At 36.1% G+C, this 17,904-nt stretch overlaps 1 protein-coding gene across 1 annotated transcript; it reads left to right on the forward strand.

The window, feature by feature from the left end:
- The first annotated feature begins 5,694 nt into the window (after positions 1–5,694).
- On the forward strand, positions 5,695–7,948 carry LOC142349365 (uncharacterized). The gene is made up of 2 exons (XM_075400851.1): positions 5,695–5,709; positions 5,893–7,948. Exon 2 carries the CDS (start codon positions 5,957–5,959, stop codon positions 7,565–7,567), a length of 1,611 nt encoding a protein of 536 aa, XP_075256966.1. The 5' UTR covers positions 5,695–5,709; positions 5,893–5,956; the 3' UTR covers positions 7,568–7,948.
- Positions 7,949–17,904: the final 9,956 nt, after the last annotated feature.

A 17,904-nucleotide genomic window follows, 5' to 3' on the forward strand; every position in this document is an offset into this window, starting at 1 on the left:
TGTCTCTTGTTCTTTTTGTATAATTGTTGCCGAGCCTTATTATGGAGTAGTCCCTATCTTATCTGGTGAGGAACAAGTTGTCTTGCTTAGTTTCACTTTTAGCTGAAGCTATTCTGACCTTGCTAATAACTTTAGTTTTTTTAAAAAGGACATAAAGTTTTGGATGTACTTAATGTTTGTTGTTATTGTTGTTTGATTTTGCTGTTCGCCTTGACTTGCTTTTCTAATAATGGCTGATCTCTTCAATCTATTGCAGCTTTTTTACTCTAATGAGTTATCCTGTTCTGGAGGCGATCCTTTTGTTCATAAACATTTTGTTTTTAAAATACTTGAATTTTTGGGGGTTTTCTATCTTTTCCTTATTTGGTAGACCTTTATGCCAAAAATGTGGATGAGCGGGGTCGGAACTTTACGTGCGAAAGCACATTACCGAGCCTCCTTGTTGTATATTTAGCATGTTTTGGGGGAGGGGGAGGCTATAGGTTATCTGACCACTAAGCTGGTGGGCTATAATGGGAACGACCTGAATGTAATATCAGCAAAGAGTACCGAAATAACCAAATAATGACCTTTTCTTGGCAACTTTGAAGCCAAAAACACCCGGTACATGTTGTTCTACTTAGCAAGTATGAAGGCAGTCGTTGAGAATTCGGTAAGCATTTTGTAAACAAAAAAAGCTCTTTCGTGTATTTCCTTTAAATACATAAAATCTCAGATATAATTTTTTAAAAAAGTTTTGCGAACACTGATAGAACACTGAACGCTGCTATTCGTCGGAGCAAATTTAATTCAAAGTATTTTAGCGGTTAACAAATCTACTACAGTAGTCTAATGGAAATCAAATGGCAAACAAATAATCTGTCTTTGTGTTCTAAATCTTTTTAATAATCAAATGACATACTATCATGATTTGCATTACTATAATGAGAATTAACAAATTTGCGGAAGTATCTGAGATGAAAATTCGAAATGACTTTAACAGATTTTTATTTATGTTTTACATTTAACACAAGTCTGATGTAACCAATCAAATCATAGTCAGTTAGTCAGTTTTTTTTGCCAGTTAGCTGCCTTTACCAGTGTATGCTATTTCAGATCTTTATCAGAAAAATTTGCAAAAATTGCTCAGGTAATTACCCGAGTGATTGTTGCAAATTTTTCTGAATGTGCTTAAAAAAGAAAACTTTTACTAAGTTAAATTAAATTAAAACAGCTTCAATAGCTTATCAATTTTACCCTGCTCTCGTAAGGTTGACTTGACGTCCTAAAGTAAACACATTTAAGCTACAATAAAACGGGTTTATTTAGGGTAATTGTACAATTTCCTGAGTTTTAGGACATGATTTAGCAAATTATTGTAGACACTAAATTCGTTTTTTTTTTCAGACGAAGACTAAGATGTATGAAGACGGAGACCAACTGTTACACGTTTTGCGTTTTGTCGAGAAAAATACATAAAATTAAAAGTAATATTACTTTAACATAGTTGATGTCAATTTTCAATTTTTGTCATCAATTTGAAGTAAAGCTAATAGGAAAATTTTTCTTTGTTTTTATGCTAACCCAGGTTTACCTTAAACTTTGCTTTGAAAGAAAACCTTTCTCCTATTTTGTTTTACAGCGTGCAAATATGATAGATCATTATTAAAATCGATGACCAGATTTATTGAATTCTTTGTTCAACCGAAGCCAACATAGCTATGTATACAACTTAGGTGTTGTTCTGAGAAATGAAACTGATCATTCGGATAATTATAACAATCATGATCATATGTCAGATAACTGAACGTCTAGATAGCCGAAAATTTTCCGAAGTAAGCAATTTTATATGTGAACATATAATATGTTAAGACGTGTTATTTCAATCGGTTGTGATATAAAATCAAATCCTGTAGGCTGTTGACGCTTGGCCTTGACTCTCATACATGATAAAACAAAGCATCTTTTCTGCTAGCGCCCCCAGTCCTATATAGCCGTTAAATATGCAGTTTTAGGACATAATTTAGCAAATTATTGTAGACACTTAATTCGTTTTTTTTTCAGACGGAAGACTAAGATGTATGAAGACGGAGACCAACTGTTAAACGTTTTGCGTTTTGTCGAGAAAAAAACATAAAATTAAAAGTAATATCACTTTAACATAGTTGATGTCAATTTTCAATTTTTGTCATCAATTTGAAGTAAAGCTAATAGGAAAATTTTTCTTTGTTTTTATGCTAACCCAGGTTTACCTTAAACTTTGCTTTGAAAGAAAACCTTTCTCCTATTTTGTTTTACAGCGTGCAAAAATGATAGATCATTATCTCAGTTCATTTAATTAAAAAAAGCATTTCAGAAATTTCAGTGATCAGCGCTAAAAGCCACTGGGAGGCATTCAGTGATCTACTGATGACCATTAATGATTTTAGAATTATCCTTCAAAGAAATTTTCTCAGACTCCAGCCCCTTTTATCTATCTTTTTTATCCATTTTTTGTCATCAGTTGTCAGGATTTGCCTATTTTTTCTATTTTGTGCAAGTTAGCCTCAATTTTTGCACTACTTATGAGAGTTTGTCATCAGTTATCAGCAAATTAGAGAGAGCAAAGATTTTCGGTCTCTATTTTCAAATTGCTGCAACACTTGCTCCTTTTGCGACTAAGATAGTGTTTCTAAGCTGAAATAAAAAGCTTTGGAACATTTTCTCAATAAAGTGATTCCGTCAGTTGCAATGATTTATCGACTTAAAATCGATGACCAGATTTATTGAATTCTTTGTTCAACCGAAGCCAACATAGCTATGTATACAACTTAGGTGTTGTTCTGAGAAATAAAACTGATCATTCGGATAATTATAACAAGCATGATCATATGTCAGATAACTGAACGTCTAGATAGCCGAAAATTTTCCGAAGTAAGCAATTTTATATGTGAACATATAATATGTTCAGACGTGGTATTTCAATCGGTTGTGATATAATATCAAATCCTGTAGGCTGTTGACGCTTGGCCTTGACTCTCATACATGATAAAACAGAGCATCTTTTATGCTAGCGCCCCCAGTCCTATATAGTCGTTAAATTTGCACCCCCAAAATCTAAGTTTTCGCGAACTGTAAGAGCGATATCTGCAATTTATTGAAACAAGCGCGTCTAGGTAGATTGAAGGCACTTTTAGAATAGTTTCCTTAAAAACATTTAAAAAGGAGAAAAGATGCTTTGTTTTATCATGTTTGAGAGTCAAGGCCAAGCGTCAACAGCTTACAGGATTTGATATTATATCGCAACAGATCAAAATACCACGTCTGAACATGTTATATTTTCACATATAAAATTGCTCACTTCGGAAAATTGTACATTATATTGTAGCCGATTATACCAAAAATGATCTAATACAGAAATTTTTTTTGATGCTTAGGTTATATGCAACAAATTTCGGTTGAATAAGTAATACGGCACAAGTGAAGATGGCAGACGTACCAAAATATAGAAATTTTACTGCTGGCCGATCACAATTGGGAAAAGGGGAATATTGTTTTCTGATTGGCTGATTGCTCAACAAATTCTTCATGTTTTAAAATAGGAAATGCGTGTTATTGTAAAATTAATCAAAAATCGCAATAAGCCGAAATAGAAAAACCATACATTTTTGGGGGAAAGTGGTCTCATGTTTGGTTGTGATAGATTCATATCAAGTCCCACGGGCCGCTGAGGAATAGCCATGGCCCGCGAGGCATGACCAGATGCGGCAAAAAATATAATCTAGCATTAGGCTATGTCCAATTTGGGCAAATTGAACGCAAAAAGGTACAGGTTTTTAATTTATCAACAAATCACATTCGTTGAAATTTCTACATCTTGTACGTCTATTTGTTAAGACGTCACCACTGAACATAATCAGAAATCCAAACTATTGGCAATCTGAGCTCATAGCGCCAACTAATGGATAATCTGCTATATGCAGCAGTTTTCATTAAATTTTATCTTAGCGCAGTATTTGTATAGAATGGAAATAGTGAAAATTGTAAACTTTTTTAATTTTTTAATCAGGCATTTTTTTCAATCAGGCACCATATAAAACTGAGCAGGGATCAAAAACTATGCCCTTTTGTCAAGATCCACAAAACACTTCCTGGTCCGTACAGAAGACCGAACAAGATCGACGTGAAAATGTCTGGTAATCTCGGTTTCTTAGATGCGGTATGTTCTGTTTGAATCGTGACAAATCATCGCTAAGTTCAGTTTTAAACGTCCCCAGTTGAACCGACCCTTCAAAAACGGGAGTCTGTCCTTTTTGACCCCTTCAGTGGATATGATCAACCCCTTTGTTTTTATGACTGATTCCACACGAGTAAAAGTTGGCGTTCAAAATCCCCACTGAGTGCGGATTATGAGACCCGGGTTAAGGCATTGACGCAAGAAACTGCAAAAAAGGTGAGATTTACTGTTTGCGCGCTGAATTTTTGTATTATTAGCTGTATCTGGACTAGGGCTCCAAAGATCAAAAGATAACAGTCAAAACTTTTCAGATCTTTCCACGATAAATTGCGGAATAAATTTGATTGACATAGTTTTTGAAATTTTAGAAAAAAATTGAGCTTTTATGAGGCCCAATAAAAAAATATATATCTGCCTGAGCGGCTCCAGCTAATTGCTGCCAAAGGAGGACAATTAGTGTTCAGTTTGGTTAAATATTTACTCAGTAATGAGCAAAACTAAAAAATGAACCCTAATTATTAATACTGATTGGACAACAAATTTGCGCAAATTCATGTAAAGCAGACTCTTAAGATATCTTCCAATAATTGAGGAGCTTCCAATAGCTGAGATGCTTTTTAAAGTTTTTGTGTAGACAAAGAGCGTCATTGTTAAAGTGCGCTGATAATCAGACTCCAAATTAGACCCTTGCTTAGACAAAAACCAGATATGATCTTGACGTGAGTGTAAGATATGTTTTGTTCTTTGTCAGAGATAATCTTGTAAGATCGCACGTAAAAAATCTTACATCTTATAAGATTTACAATGTTCATATGCAAACCAAATCTTACAAGATCTTACGTAAATAATCTTACATCTTATAAGTTTTGCAATTTTCTTCCGTAGAGCAAATCTTGTAAGATCTTACAAGGCGATACTTACCTCTTACAAGATTCACTCTGTCTTGTAAGATCTTACAAGATATGCAATGTCTTACAAGATCTTAGAAGATATGCTCCATCTTACAAGCAATTACAAGATATATAGTATTGGTAAGAATCTTGTAAGATCTTATAAGACCTGCAAGGCTTATGAGACCTTCAATGACTAGGGTTGTTTTAACTTTACGAGACAAGCTATATAGTCTGTCACATAAAGTTAAAATAAGCGAATGTTCGAAAACGTCAAAAACAGTCAATTGAGCATCGAAATGGTCATTTGAATGTCAACGTTTTCTCCATTGAGCTTCTATTCATCAATTTTTTCTACATGTTTCAAAATTGAACTTTGACCTTTGATCTCTATAACGTTGCTTTTGAAACGTTCGTTTATTTCAACTTTATGAGACACGCAATATATATAGCGCGTCCCATAAAGTTGAAATAAGCGAACGTTTCAAAATCCACAGGTTAGAGTTCAAAGTTCAATTTTAAAACATGTAGAAAAAATTGATAAATGAAATCTTAATGGAAAACACGTTGACATTCAAATGACCACATTGAGGCTCAATTGCACGTTTTTGGCGCTTTTCGAACGTTCGATTATTTCAACTTTATGGGACAGACTATAGTTGCAACGCAAGCGAACGTTCGAAAAACTTTCGGCATGCAAATGAACAACGAAATGCTGATCTCTGCGTGTTTTAAATGTAAATTCTGACCTTCGAAACGTTCGATAGCGTTGCAACTTTATGGGACTGACTATAATTCCCTTTGTAGAATTTTACCCTTTTGGCATTAAAACTATCCTTTCATTTTTATCTTCTGCAAAATTACCCCCAAAATGCAAGACAACTGTTTAACGTGTACTGTATGCACTATTCATGAAATCGAACTTTACTTCTGCGAAACATGTTCCTCGCCTCCCGAAGATGAAAATGGACATTCACCCCAAATTCAGCCCCTATTATGCGAGCCCTGTCTTGCTTCCCATGTACGTCAAGGTCATCAGGTCAGAACCTTAAACGGACGGGAACCTTTGATCTGCAATCAACATCGTCGATTACATAGTGAGTACTGCGAATCGTGTGATGAAAGTTTTTGCCCGAAATGTCTCGGAAACCACAGCGGGCATTTTATGGGAAGCATTGACGAGCGAGCTGCTGAAATCAGAAAAGAAGTTTTCAGTATGTTGACGACGTTAGAACGTAATGAAAAACCACTGCGTGCTAAGAAAAACAAAATTTGTGAGCTCAAAATGAAACATCAAATTGATCAGAAGGATTTGAAAGACGCTGTAGAAAACCAAATTAACAAATTACGAGAGAAAATGTTGGCAAGTTTGGCTGAAAATGAAGCTATTGTGGAAAAGGAGGAAAATAAAGTTTCGGAGGGTATCGAAATTGTTCTGAGAATCCAAGAAGAGTCTCGGAGGCTGTTGTCAACAACTGACCCGCATTTAGTGAACAAGTTTAAAGATGTCAAACTTTCGTTCGAAAAAGCGTGCAATAGTTTTGAACAGACTATGCTCACCAAAATCAGAATAAAATCGTCAAGTTTCCATGTTCTGGAAGAAATATTCGACGAAATTGGGCAAACAATTGATGACAAATTGAGATCTGATTTTGAGACCGAAAAACTAGAAATCGTAGAGCACGCGCTGCTGAACGGGAAAGACGGGTCAAAGTTCTGCCTTATAATTGAAAACGGGGAAGCTAATATACTTAGCGTGAAAGTTGCTGAGGGGCAAGAACCGATGCTTGAAAAATTGCGCAAAAAGCACCTGAATTTTATTGGTCCTGTCAAAGCATGTTATTCTGTTTATTCGGATCATCATTTGTTTTCTTGTGTTTTGCTCACGCATGCTAGCGCAGCTTATAGGATTGACCTTAATGAACAAATTGATTTGGAGCTGAACGAAATTAAGCACCCATTTTTTGATAATTTGGTTTGCCCGTATACAGTACCCACAATTAGCGAGGACATAAATTGGTGTCATTGGTCCGAAGAACGGCTAGTTCTGAAATTCAGTCACAAACCCTCGTTTGAACTTAGATGCCCAACACGGCCGGTTTTTGGGTCACTCGACATTGACGGACATAAATTGTGCGTTTTAGCAGAAGGCGGGAACGTTTTTATCATCAACACAGAACGAAGAGAAGTTGAATTATTTTTGGCCAGTTTTCACGGAATTGAAGACATTAGTCACGTGACTTTATACCGTGGGTCTGATATTTTCGTGTGGGCAAATCGGTCAAAAATTTTAAATTTTTACGTTTTCAATAACGAGTGGAGATCCGGTCCTACGCAAACGTGGTCTGAAGAAACCGACAAGAACGTCTTCAAATCTCTAAAAACTCCGCTTTTTAGTTCCAAAATGAGGTTTTATCTTTCGCTCAAACTTGACTATAATGAAAAAAGCTATCAATACGATTGCGTTGCATTATCTGACTGATAAGTTGACAGTTGCATAACAAAATACCCAATTTATTCACTTCGATCTTTTCGGTCATTAATCTGGTTATAAATTGGCAGTACTTAATGGGAAAAATTGATCCGTTGTTCTCTGTTGACAGTTTCTTCAAGTCTCACAGGACGCTGATTCAAGGTCAAATGAACTAGCTAAAACTTGTCAAACCTGCTTAATATTTCACTTTGTATCAATATAGTAAATTATGGGTATATTTGTGAATTTGCGCACATTGGGGTATTTTTGGCGTCGGGTATTTTGCTCTGTTGCCTAAATTGACATTCAGTCAATTTTTCTTAATTAATTGTTGCTCAATTGTTCCTCAATCAGCTGTTGGTGTTTCAATTCTAATTCATTTACTTGCAATTTCTTTTCAACCAACATTACGTAGCCATTCAGGAAAAGCAATTTTTAAAAATAAATTTGGCGTTTTGTGGAAACGAGAGAAAATGCTTTGTGTAGGAATGGAAAGTTAAACTTGAGCGTTTTTCGGAAAAGAACAAGGAATTATTCCCAACACAAAAGCGAATTCTAAATTTGAAACTGTACAAAGATAATAATGGTGATGAAAAAAAAACTGGATCTTTTCCGTTTGTGCCCCCCAGCTTGGTGCATACTATTTGCAACCCCCAGACGCACGTGCAATATTTTTACATAATGATTTACTATGTAATGACACGTGCTGTGTCACTGGGGGAGCATAACGTACTGGGGGGGCACAAACGGAAAAGATCCATTAAACTGATGAGAACGGTTGAATAAGTAAATATTGACTCTGATAAAGATTATATCAAAGATTGAACACCATCTTTGATATACGTAAATTCTCATCCACGTAATATTGGATTAGAAACCCAAATCAGTGGCCTAGGTTATTAAAGTCATCAATGACCTTCTGAAAACTTTTCCCAAAAAGGTATTTTTCACACAAAGATTAGGAACTTTTGGCGTAAAAATAGGACTAAACTATCTTAACCAAACATAGATAAGCAGCATATATACGGCCCGATTTAGCAGATCTCTGTCGCTGTAATAGAATCGTAGATTTTGATTGAAACTAGTGTACTCTGGTAACTATATTTTTCGTTATATTAACTTGGCAAACTTTCAACTACTTTCTTATTTTTAGACCTTTTCTTATAACTTAGTAGAGCTTAAACTGGTATCTAGTAGGTATTTGCTAAACCCTTCGATACTTGAAGCTCATAGGCATTTGTAACTAGTTGTTCTAAAGGAACCATAGCCTTGTAATAATTAAGACTGGGTATAACTTAATCGTTTCTTTCGGTTTTCTGTTAATCAACAGCGTAATTGTACATGTTTAACTTCACAATACATCGCTAAGGATACAAAAGCATACTCAGTCTAGCTTCAATTTATTGGATTTTAATTAGTTGGTGACTAGTAAAGTAGTGATCAACCAATCAATAATTAGGTTAAGTTAGGTTAACGAAATGGAGGACAGCACCGAGTCCAGGACAACATCAATATTGGTTGATCGATTAATTAGAAAGTGAATTGAGGACTTGGTATAATTTTCACTCTTAGAGTCACCAATTTATTTCATTTGGTAAAACATTTCGTAGCAGCTAAAATATCATATAACATAGCGAGGCATTACAAACAAACTCTAATATCCTCATTATTATTGGCAACTGACTACAGTTCTATAGCGCCTGAATATACTGTTTTTAGGGCTAGAACGGAGGGCCTGGTATAACCCTTTAGTCTAATTAGGAGTAGTAGGTTTGTGAAGTTACTATCCAGTCCCGTAGTTTTCTCTAAAGACAGATGCTAGGAACAATTGTGGAATTGTGAGTAGGGTAAAATCTCCACCATAAATATTCAGATTCTATACTTTGTAATCATTTCTTTTTAAAGTTTCTCGTGACCATTTTTTACTTTAAAAAAACTGATAAGTGGAAATAAGTTAATTTTATAGATTAACTTTAAGAATGTTCAAAGCTTACTTACATTTTGTAACGAGTATTTACGGATTAGCTTTCTCCAATTCCACAATTTTGAGTAATAAAAAATAATTTTAGTTTTGCTCTGCTATCTAGCTCTGCACATAAAAATATGTAAGATCTACGCTAAAATTCAACGCTAAATATGATAAAATCTACGCCAAAATTCAACACAAAATTATGTAAGATTAGCGTTGAATGCGTCGATTGGAGGGAGTTTTTGGAGGGACTAAGAGACGGATAACTCAGGCAACCTCTGTGAGAGATGCCTTATATTGGATTATCTGTAACCATAGGCAAAGCTATCGATTGACCATGGAGCAAGCCCAAGACAACTCGGTTAAGTGGATCACTACGGCCATCGTCCATCCTACTCCAAACAGGCCTCACGATGCTGGAAGCTGTGATGACTTAGACTCGACCCAGCACAAAGAAGAGAGCGTCAGCAGTACGGATCTTTTCCGCAAGCTAGAGCTACTCAACAACAGCAGCTACGAAGGGACATTCGCCGGTTGCTTGGAGGGCAACCGAATTTATTTGAACAGCAGCAATCAGCAGCAAGAAAAATAGTGCAATGCAGCAAGTGCAAGCAAATCGGCCACTATGGTAGAGGTTGCGCCCAAGCTACATAGTGAAGTTGAGACCAGAGCACAAGAATTGGAAAACCAGACGTTCAGCTATTCATAGAAACTTTCTAAAATGCAACATAAAATAGACTGCCTAAAATTCGTTGTTCGGTGCTGGTTGAAAGTCTATTCAATCAATTGACCTTTTTTTGTTAAATTCGTTTTAGTAATTGCTCTTACATTTATTCAAAAAAACGATTTTTTTTATATGAAATTTTTTTGATGGAATTTCTCAGGAAAGGACCGCAAGCAATCAAAACGAAATTTGTTTTTTTTTAAAAAAAAAGAAAATTTTGGTCAAAAACAGAATCCAGGAGCTTAACAAACCACTTGAGTTGTTTTAAAAAAATTTAAAGGAAATCAAAGTCCTTGTTCATTTGAAATAGCGATAAAATTTTTCACTAATTTTTTTTGAGAATTTTTCGAACCATTTTCCTATCAAGGTATTGTTTCGTTTTGCAAAAGAAACAAGGAATTTGTTACTTATTTTTCTTGTTTTTTTAAAATGTACTTCAAACCAAATTCAATAATAGAAGCTGTTTTCTTTTCTCCTAGGTTCTATGCTCTGGAGACTATTGCAGGGTCAGAAAAATGCAGCAATGGTCAACTCTTTGGTTTAGTATACCTTTTATTAATTTTTTGAACTCGAATAGGCAACTAAAAAAACAAAGATAACAAAACCTCTGCAGTTTTGCCAGATATACAAAAAAAGACCTTTTACTGAACTCTGTTGTATTCCTTCTAATTATATAGAGAGAATATTACTCAATCAATTGGCGCAGTAACCTACCTGATTGATTAGATGCTTACATTTCATTTGATTATATTTGAGTGAACGGTACGACTGTAGAAGAACATGCAGTCTCCAATAGAAATCGCTCAATATTTCCTCATCTACGACCATGGCTAAGAACTTACACAGTTGACTTTGGATTTCTTTGAACAAAGTAAAGGGAAACAGACAACATGTTCAGAGGATCAACTTTACTTTCACTCAATATTATATCAATCTTGCATTAACTCGCATCTTCAGTGTGGTCGAGACTGTTGAGGCATTTGATTGGTTCACTACTTTACATCAGTTGTAGTACTCTACTTTCATGATGGAGGCCAAAACGAAGCTGACCTGAACAGTCACCATGCCGTGACTTCTGATCACTGGAGTTTTCTGTTAGTGGCGACAACAAGATGTTATACACCGAGAAGAAAACAACACAACACGACATTAACCACTAATGACAGAGCAGAATAAATTGAAGTTCTAGGCTGTTCCAATTTTATAACAAATGGCGTTTCCAAAACCTTATCATGGATGCGTGGATTCCTGCTTGCAACCCATTTGACAGTCGAGAAACCTTACATTTTGAACAAAAAGATAGGTCCGATGGAGAGTCCGCCCACTTATCGAATCAGAGATGCTGGGAAGGCAACCCATACGGAAGAAAGGCTTGACACTGTAGAGAGAAGATGAACCAAAAACTCTAAAGTCCAATAAGACTGTTGTACCGCAAAATATAGTGATGGTGCTTTTATAAACTTTTACTTTAAACTCTAATTTCACTGTGTTGTACTATTCAGGAGAATAGTTTAGTCCGGATGGGCGGGATGTAAGAATGGAAATTTGAACTTAAGCATTTTTCGGAAAAGAACCAAATTGATACTGACCTTGAATTATTCCCAACACAAAAGCGAATTCCAAATTTGAGACTGAAGAAAGATAATATTGGTGAAGAAATTTAAACAGATGAGAACGGTTGAATAATTAAATATTGACTCTGATAAAGATTATATCAAAAACTGAACACCAAAATTCTCACCCACGTAATCTTGGATTAGAAACCCAAATTAGTGGCCTAGGTTGTCAAAGTCATCAATGACCATATGAATACTTTTCCCAAAAAGGTATTTTTCACACAAAGATTAGGAATCTTTGGTAAAAATAGGACTAAGCTATCTTAACCAAACATAGATAAGCAGCATATATATACGGTCCGATTTTAGCCAATTGGAGGTGAACAATTTGTGCGAATAATTGTTGTGTTGCGTTCTGTGTAACAAAACCATTCGGAAAATAGCTATATTGTTGTCATAGCGAATTTTTTGTAGTAACTTGATTGGACGAGTGAGTTAACAGATCTCTATAGCTGTAATACAATCGTAGATTTTGATTGAAACTAGTGTACTCTGTTAACTATAATTTTCGTTAAATTAACTTAGCAATTTTTCAACTACTTTCTATTTTTAGACCTTTTCTTATAACTTAGCGAGCTTAAACTGGTATCTAGTAGGTATTCGCTAAACGCTTCGATACTTGGCATTCATAGGTATTTGTAACTAGTTGGTCTAAAGAAACCATAGCCTTGCAATAATTAAGACTGTGTAAAACATCCCAAGAGTATGGAATGGTGAACCCGTGTAGTATGGAATGGTGAGCCAAGTAGACAATAAAAATGGTCTGCAATAATCTGAAGTACCTGATGGGCAATGTCTTAAAGTTCTATCAAGTTGGTTACAACTCGTCTGGTTGGATTAAACACCGAGGAGCTCTTCACGTCATCTGCTATTTGTTTTAAGTATATTGGTTGGTCGATTAATTAGAAAGTGAATTGAGGACCTGGTATAATTCTGAATCTTAGAGTCACCAATTTGTTTCATTTGGTAAAACATTTCTTCGAAGCTAAAATATCATACAATATAGCGAGGCATTACAAACAAATTCTAATATCATCATTATTTTTGGCAATTGACTACAGTTCTATAGTGCCTGAAAAAACTGTCTTTAGGGCTTGAACGGAGGGCCTGGTATAACCCTTTAGTCTAATTAAGAGTAGTAGGTTTGTGAAGTTACTATCCAGTCCAGTAGTTTCCTCTAACGACAGTTTCTGGGAACAATTGTGGAATTGTGAGTATGGTAAAATCTCCACCCTAAATATTCAGATTCTATACTTTGTAATCATTTCTTTTTAAAGTTTTTCGTGACCATTTTTTACTTTAAAAAAACTGATAAGTGGAAATAAGTTAATTTTATAGATTAACTTTAAGAATGTTCAAAGCTTACTTACATTTTGTAACGAGTATTTACGGATTAGCTTTCTCCAATTCCACAATTTTGAGTAATAAAGAATAATTTTAGTTTTGCTCTGCTATCTAGCTCTGCACACAAAAATATGTAAGATCTACGCTAAAATTCAACGCTAAATATGAGAAAATCTACGCCAAAATTCATCACAAATTTATGTAAGATTAGCGTTGATTGCGTCGAATTTATGTAAGATCTACGCTCAGGCGTAGATCTTACATAAATTCAACGCATTCAACGCCAATCTTACATCATTTTGCGTTTTTTAGCGTTGACACTTCAGCCCGGGCCTACAAATATTAATTACACAAAATATGTCCGTTTGTGCCGTAACCATTCTTTGTAAAAATTTCTTCTTACGTGAGTGCAGTTTTTACTTATTCAAACTAGTTAAAACTGAATCTGATGCTCGGAAAGAATATTAGCAAGTTTTAAAGCTTGTAATTAATAATCGGTACCTAATTGATTTCAATATTTCGCATTCGAATTACTTCCAATTGTCATTTTGAGAGAAATTGGTTACCATATGGAAAAAACAATTCAAAGAATCCAATAAGAGGGGGAAATGGATTGTGTTGTTAGCAGAATTTTTTTACGAATTTTTTGTTAACTTTAAAAATAGCGAAAACTGACAACATTAAATTGCGGATCACGAAATCTAATTTTCTCATTGATTAACCCGATTAGTAAACTTTACCACTGGAAATATTATTTTCAGTAATCTGCTTCAAAATCTCACTCATAAATTGACAAAACTTCTAAGAAAGCAAAATAGGCAGTATCCGATTTTCCCCATGTAATAGGATAGACAGACGGTGTTACTTACAGCTGAGGACAAAATGTGTGTCTGCGGTTCGGCTCCGCCTCTGCGGTCTAATAAATGTTCTATTGTTTAACTTGATACCAAAGTCAGGGATGAGCGATTTTGTTTTTGGTTCGAGCACCTGTTATGGTCTTATAGAAGTGGTTAAAAAGATCGTTCAATGTTCAACAATTTGAATGCGGGCTGTGTCACTATTTGCAAATAAAGTGAATGAAAAAGATAAGAGGACGGCTGACTAACTAGTCATTTGAAAACGGTTTTTTGAAACGTAATTCTCAATTTGAAAATTTTAAGAAAGCACCATGAGCCCGCGTTCCTCACCATATAAAACTTTATCTCAGTCAGGTCTCGCTTGATAGTTCTTTTTAATTATACATGTTCATTCATGATTTTATGTAGTCCTGTTTTACGTGCATTGTTTGATTTCTCAGTTTTATTGCAGGAATCAAACCGCAATTGTTGAAAGCATTTAAATTGCATACCATATATTTTCCAGAATTCGTAAAAGTTTTTTTTGATAAATTTACATAGTCATACATGGAAAAATTCACCAACACAGACAACTGTGTGCTTCCTCATTTACACAAAAACAATAGTAGTATAGTGTAATTTAGCATGGAAGATGTTTTTAATTTTTGCTTCTGCTTTTTTACCCAAACATGTGCCATGCATGATGTTTATTAGTCTAAAATTACTTGAAAAAAGTCTGGTCATATTAACAAATGTTTTACAAATTTTGCATCTGAAATTGTCCATTAAATATCTTGATAGTTCGTGATTTCGCCGACGTGACTGTTTCATACTGAGAAGAGTTTCCACCATTAGAAGGAAATCGACAAAAATCAGAAACGAATTTTTTGATCTTTGTTAGAAAATCGACAAAAAAAATGTACTGCATTTTAGCTCTTTATTTGAGATTCTTTAAAGTTGAAAAATTTCTTGCGGAAATTTCATCAAATTATTGAAAATAAAACATCTAAAAACAGATGAATAAGAGAGAAACTATACAATTCTGGGTTTATTTTAAGTTAGTTAGCACTCACATGTAAGTTATTTACTGGAATAACAAATTGAATATGGGTTAAAGATTGGCCAAATTTCCTCAATTTGTAAAAAAAACAGATTTATGTTCGCAATGATTTTCAGCTGCAAACTTCCTGTCAACACAATTGTGTTCAAAATTCTTTGCTGTTTAAGCTGATAAACCGATTGAAAGCTATTAAACTATTATAAAATTGTGGTTGTCACTTAATGTTATTTTCCATTTACTTGGATTGATGTCAGTCCTTGAGAAAAACGAAGTGTCGCAGTTGAAATTTCTTTACTTTGTCATTCACGCGATACAGAGTCTTGCACAGAAGCGATAACTTTTTTTAACAACCCACCCTTCGTACCTAGTAAAAAATATGGCTTCCTTATCTCAACTCTGCTCATTAAGGAATACCATTGACCTAAAGTGCACATAAGCTAATAATACTATAAGAGGGGTAGGGGAACGTTGCTCACAGATATCCCGGTCATATGCTGTGAGAGGTCAACCGGAAATCACGTGCCTCATAAGCTATTTTTCCTGTCTGATTTTTCGGATCTTTTCCGTTTGTGCCCCCGTTAGTTGGCGCATATTATTTGCCCCCCCCCCAGTAAAGTATGCGCCCCCAGTTACAGAGCACGTGCCATTACATAGTAAATCATTATATTAACTCAGTAAACGAGAACTGTAGTTCGATGATTTAATTCAACTTTTTTCGACATATAGCAACGTATAGTTTCAACGATCAATGCAACGTGTCAGTATCAGTAATGTACAAAGTAACGATCAAGACAACAAGTGAAAACTTAGACGGCAAGGTTTTTTCGATGCTCTTTTACTGGTTTTTTGTCTGATGTCATTGACGTCAAAATCAGTTCGTATTCAATCGGCAATTGTCTAGAAAACCTAAAAATATTAAGCCGAAAACCAGCTTAATCGATACATATCATGGTTATATTTACTTAAAATTAGGTTAAATGAACTTTTTCGGAACTTTCTAGGTATATTAGAGCGTATTTTATTAATTTAGAACGATTTCTATATGCGTTTAAAATACTGGAATCTGATTGGTTAATATTATTCGTTCATTTACTGCGTAACATCCTCCGGCCCGGAAGAAGATGTTGGGAAAACTGGTACAAGTTTTACAAGCGGGCGGACGAGTGAACCGGTAGACGTTCGTAAAACGGCGGAGCGCGCGACGCTATCGGAGCCGTAACGGAGTTCCACAATCCGAGCGGTTGGGTAGTAACCCCTAGGGTTGGTTTCCTCAACTATCCAAACCAAGTCACCGGTCTTAAGGTGTTGCTCGGCAGGCGTCTGCCACTTAGAGCGTCGGTTCAGCGTCGGTACATACTCTCTGATCCAACGGGACCAGATCGCATTAGCGTATGACTGCGCACGGACGTAACGTTTACGATGGTTGAGCTCATTATTACCGACAACAGACGGAATACCGGTAGAGTATTCACCTAAAAGAAAGTGGTTGGGCGTTAAAGCGTTCAAATCGCACGGATCGGCGCTTACGGGTGTTAAAGGACGCGAATTGAGAGCATTCTCCACGAGACAAAAGGTGGTATGCAGTACCTCATCCGTGAGGCGACGCGTGCCAAGAATAGTATACAACACGCGCTTGAAGCTGCGTACCAACCTCTCCCAGATACCACCTTGATGTGGTGCGCTGGGTGGATTGAACCTCCACTTTATACCTTTGTGAGCGAGCTCAGCTGCAATGTTGACAACGTTCCACTTTTCAATACTTTCTCGGAGTTCTTTCTCCGCTCCAATAAAGTTAGTGCCATTATCCGACCAAATCATGGCAGGTGTACCCCTACGTGACACAAACCGCTCAACTCCCATAACACAAGAACTGGTGTCCATGGATGGAACTATCTCGACATGGACAGCGCGAGTAGTGAGGCAGGTGAAGAGGAAGCCCCACCTTTTCTCAGTAGTACGGCGGACAGTAACATAGAATGGCCCAAAGTAGTCAACGCCAGTGTTCGTGAAGGGAGGAGACTGGTAAGCAAGTCTCTCCTTAGGTAAGTCAGACATGATTGGTTGCATAGTTACAGCTTGGAATTCTCGGCATCTCAGGCAGTGTGCTTTGATGGAACGCAAGGATGATCTTAGTTTCAGTATTGTATAGTGTTCTTGCACAATTGATCTTAGGTATTCGACGCCTTGATGATAATGCTTTACGTGCGTGTGTTCAAGGAACAGTTTTACAAACGGATGACGTGCGTCTAAGATGATTGGGTACTTTACGTCAAACCCAACTTCAATTAACCGCTTAATGCGGCCCGAGGAACGGATTAGCCCATTTGGACTAATAAACGGTGAATGTGGAGCAATTCGGCTACTCCGTTTAACAAATTTATTGTCAAGAAGATCTTTTCTTTCGGCTTCAAAAGACTCTCCTTGCGCCAAATACTGTAGATGACGCTCGGCTTCGTCAAGCTCAGTAGGGTCAGTAATGCTACCATCGGGGTTACGGTAGCCGGCATGTTTCGGCAAAAGACGGAGAACGTATGCGGCAATGCGCAAGTACTTTTGATAAGAACTAAACTTATCAAATGGGAATAACGACGGAACGGGAATTGTCTGTTTTTTAACAGATGTAGCGAGAGAGACAGTGTCTTCTATGATGGCTGCTTGGTTGACGCCAAGTTTGATGTTATTAATGACGTCTTTGTTCGGTACGAAAGGGAAACTTGAGTTAGATAAGAAATGTGGACCATTGACCCAACTGCTTAGTTGCAAAACCTCAGCGGACATTCCACGCGTGCCAGCGTCA

The sequence above is a fragment of the Convolutriloba macropyga genome, chromosome 11, assembly GCF_964194025.1.
Source record: "Convolutriloba macropyga chromosome 11, txConMacr16.3, whole genome shotgun sequence".
Lineage (NCBI taxonomy): Eukaryota > Metazoa > Xenacoelomorpha > Acoela > Convolutidae > Convolutriloba > Convolutriloba macropyga.

What these genes read in the sequence shown, in the direction of transcription:
- LOC142349365 (XM_075400851.1), top strand. Translation starts at nt 5,957, where the DNA reads ATGCAAGACAACTGTTTAACGTGTACTGTATGCACTATTCATGAAATC.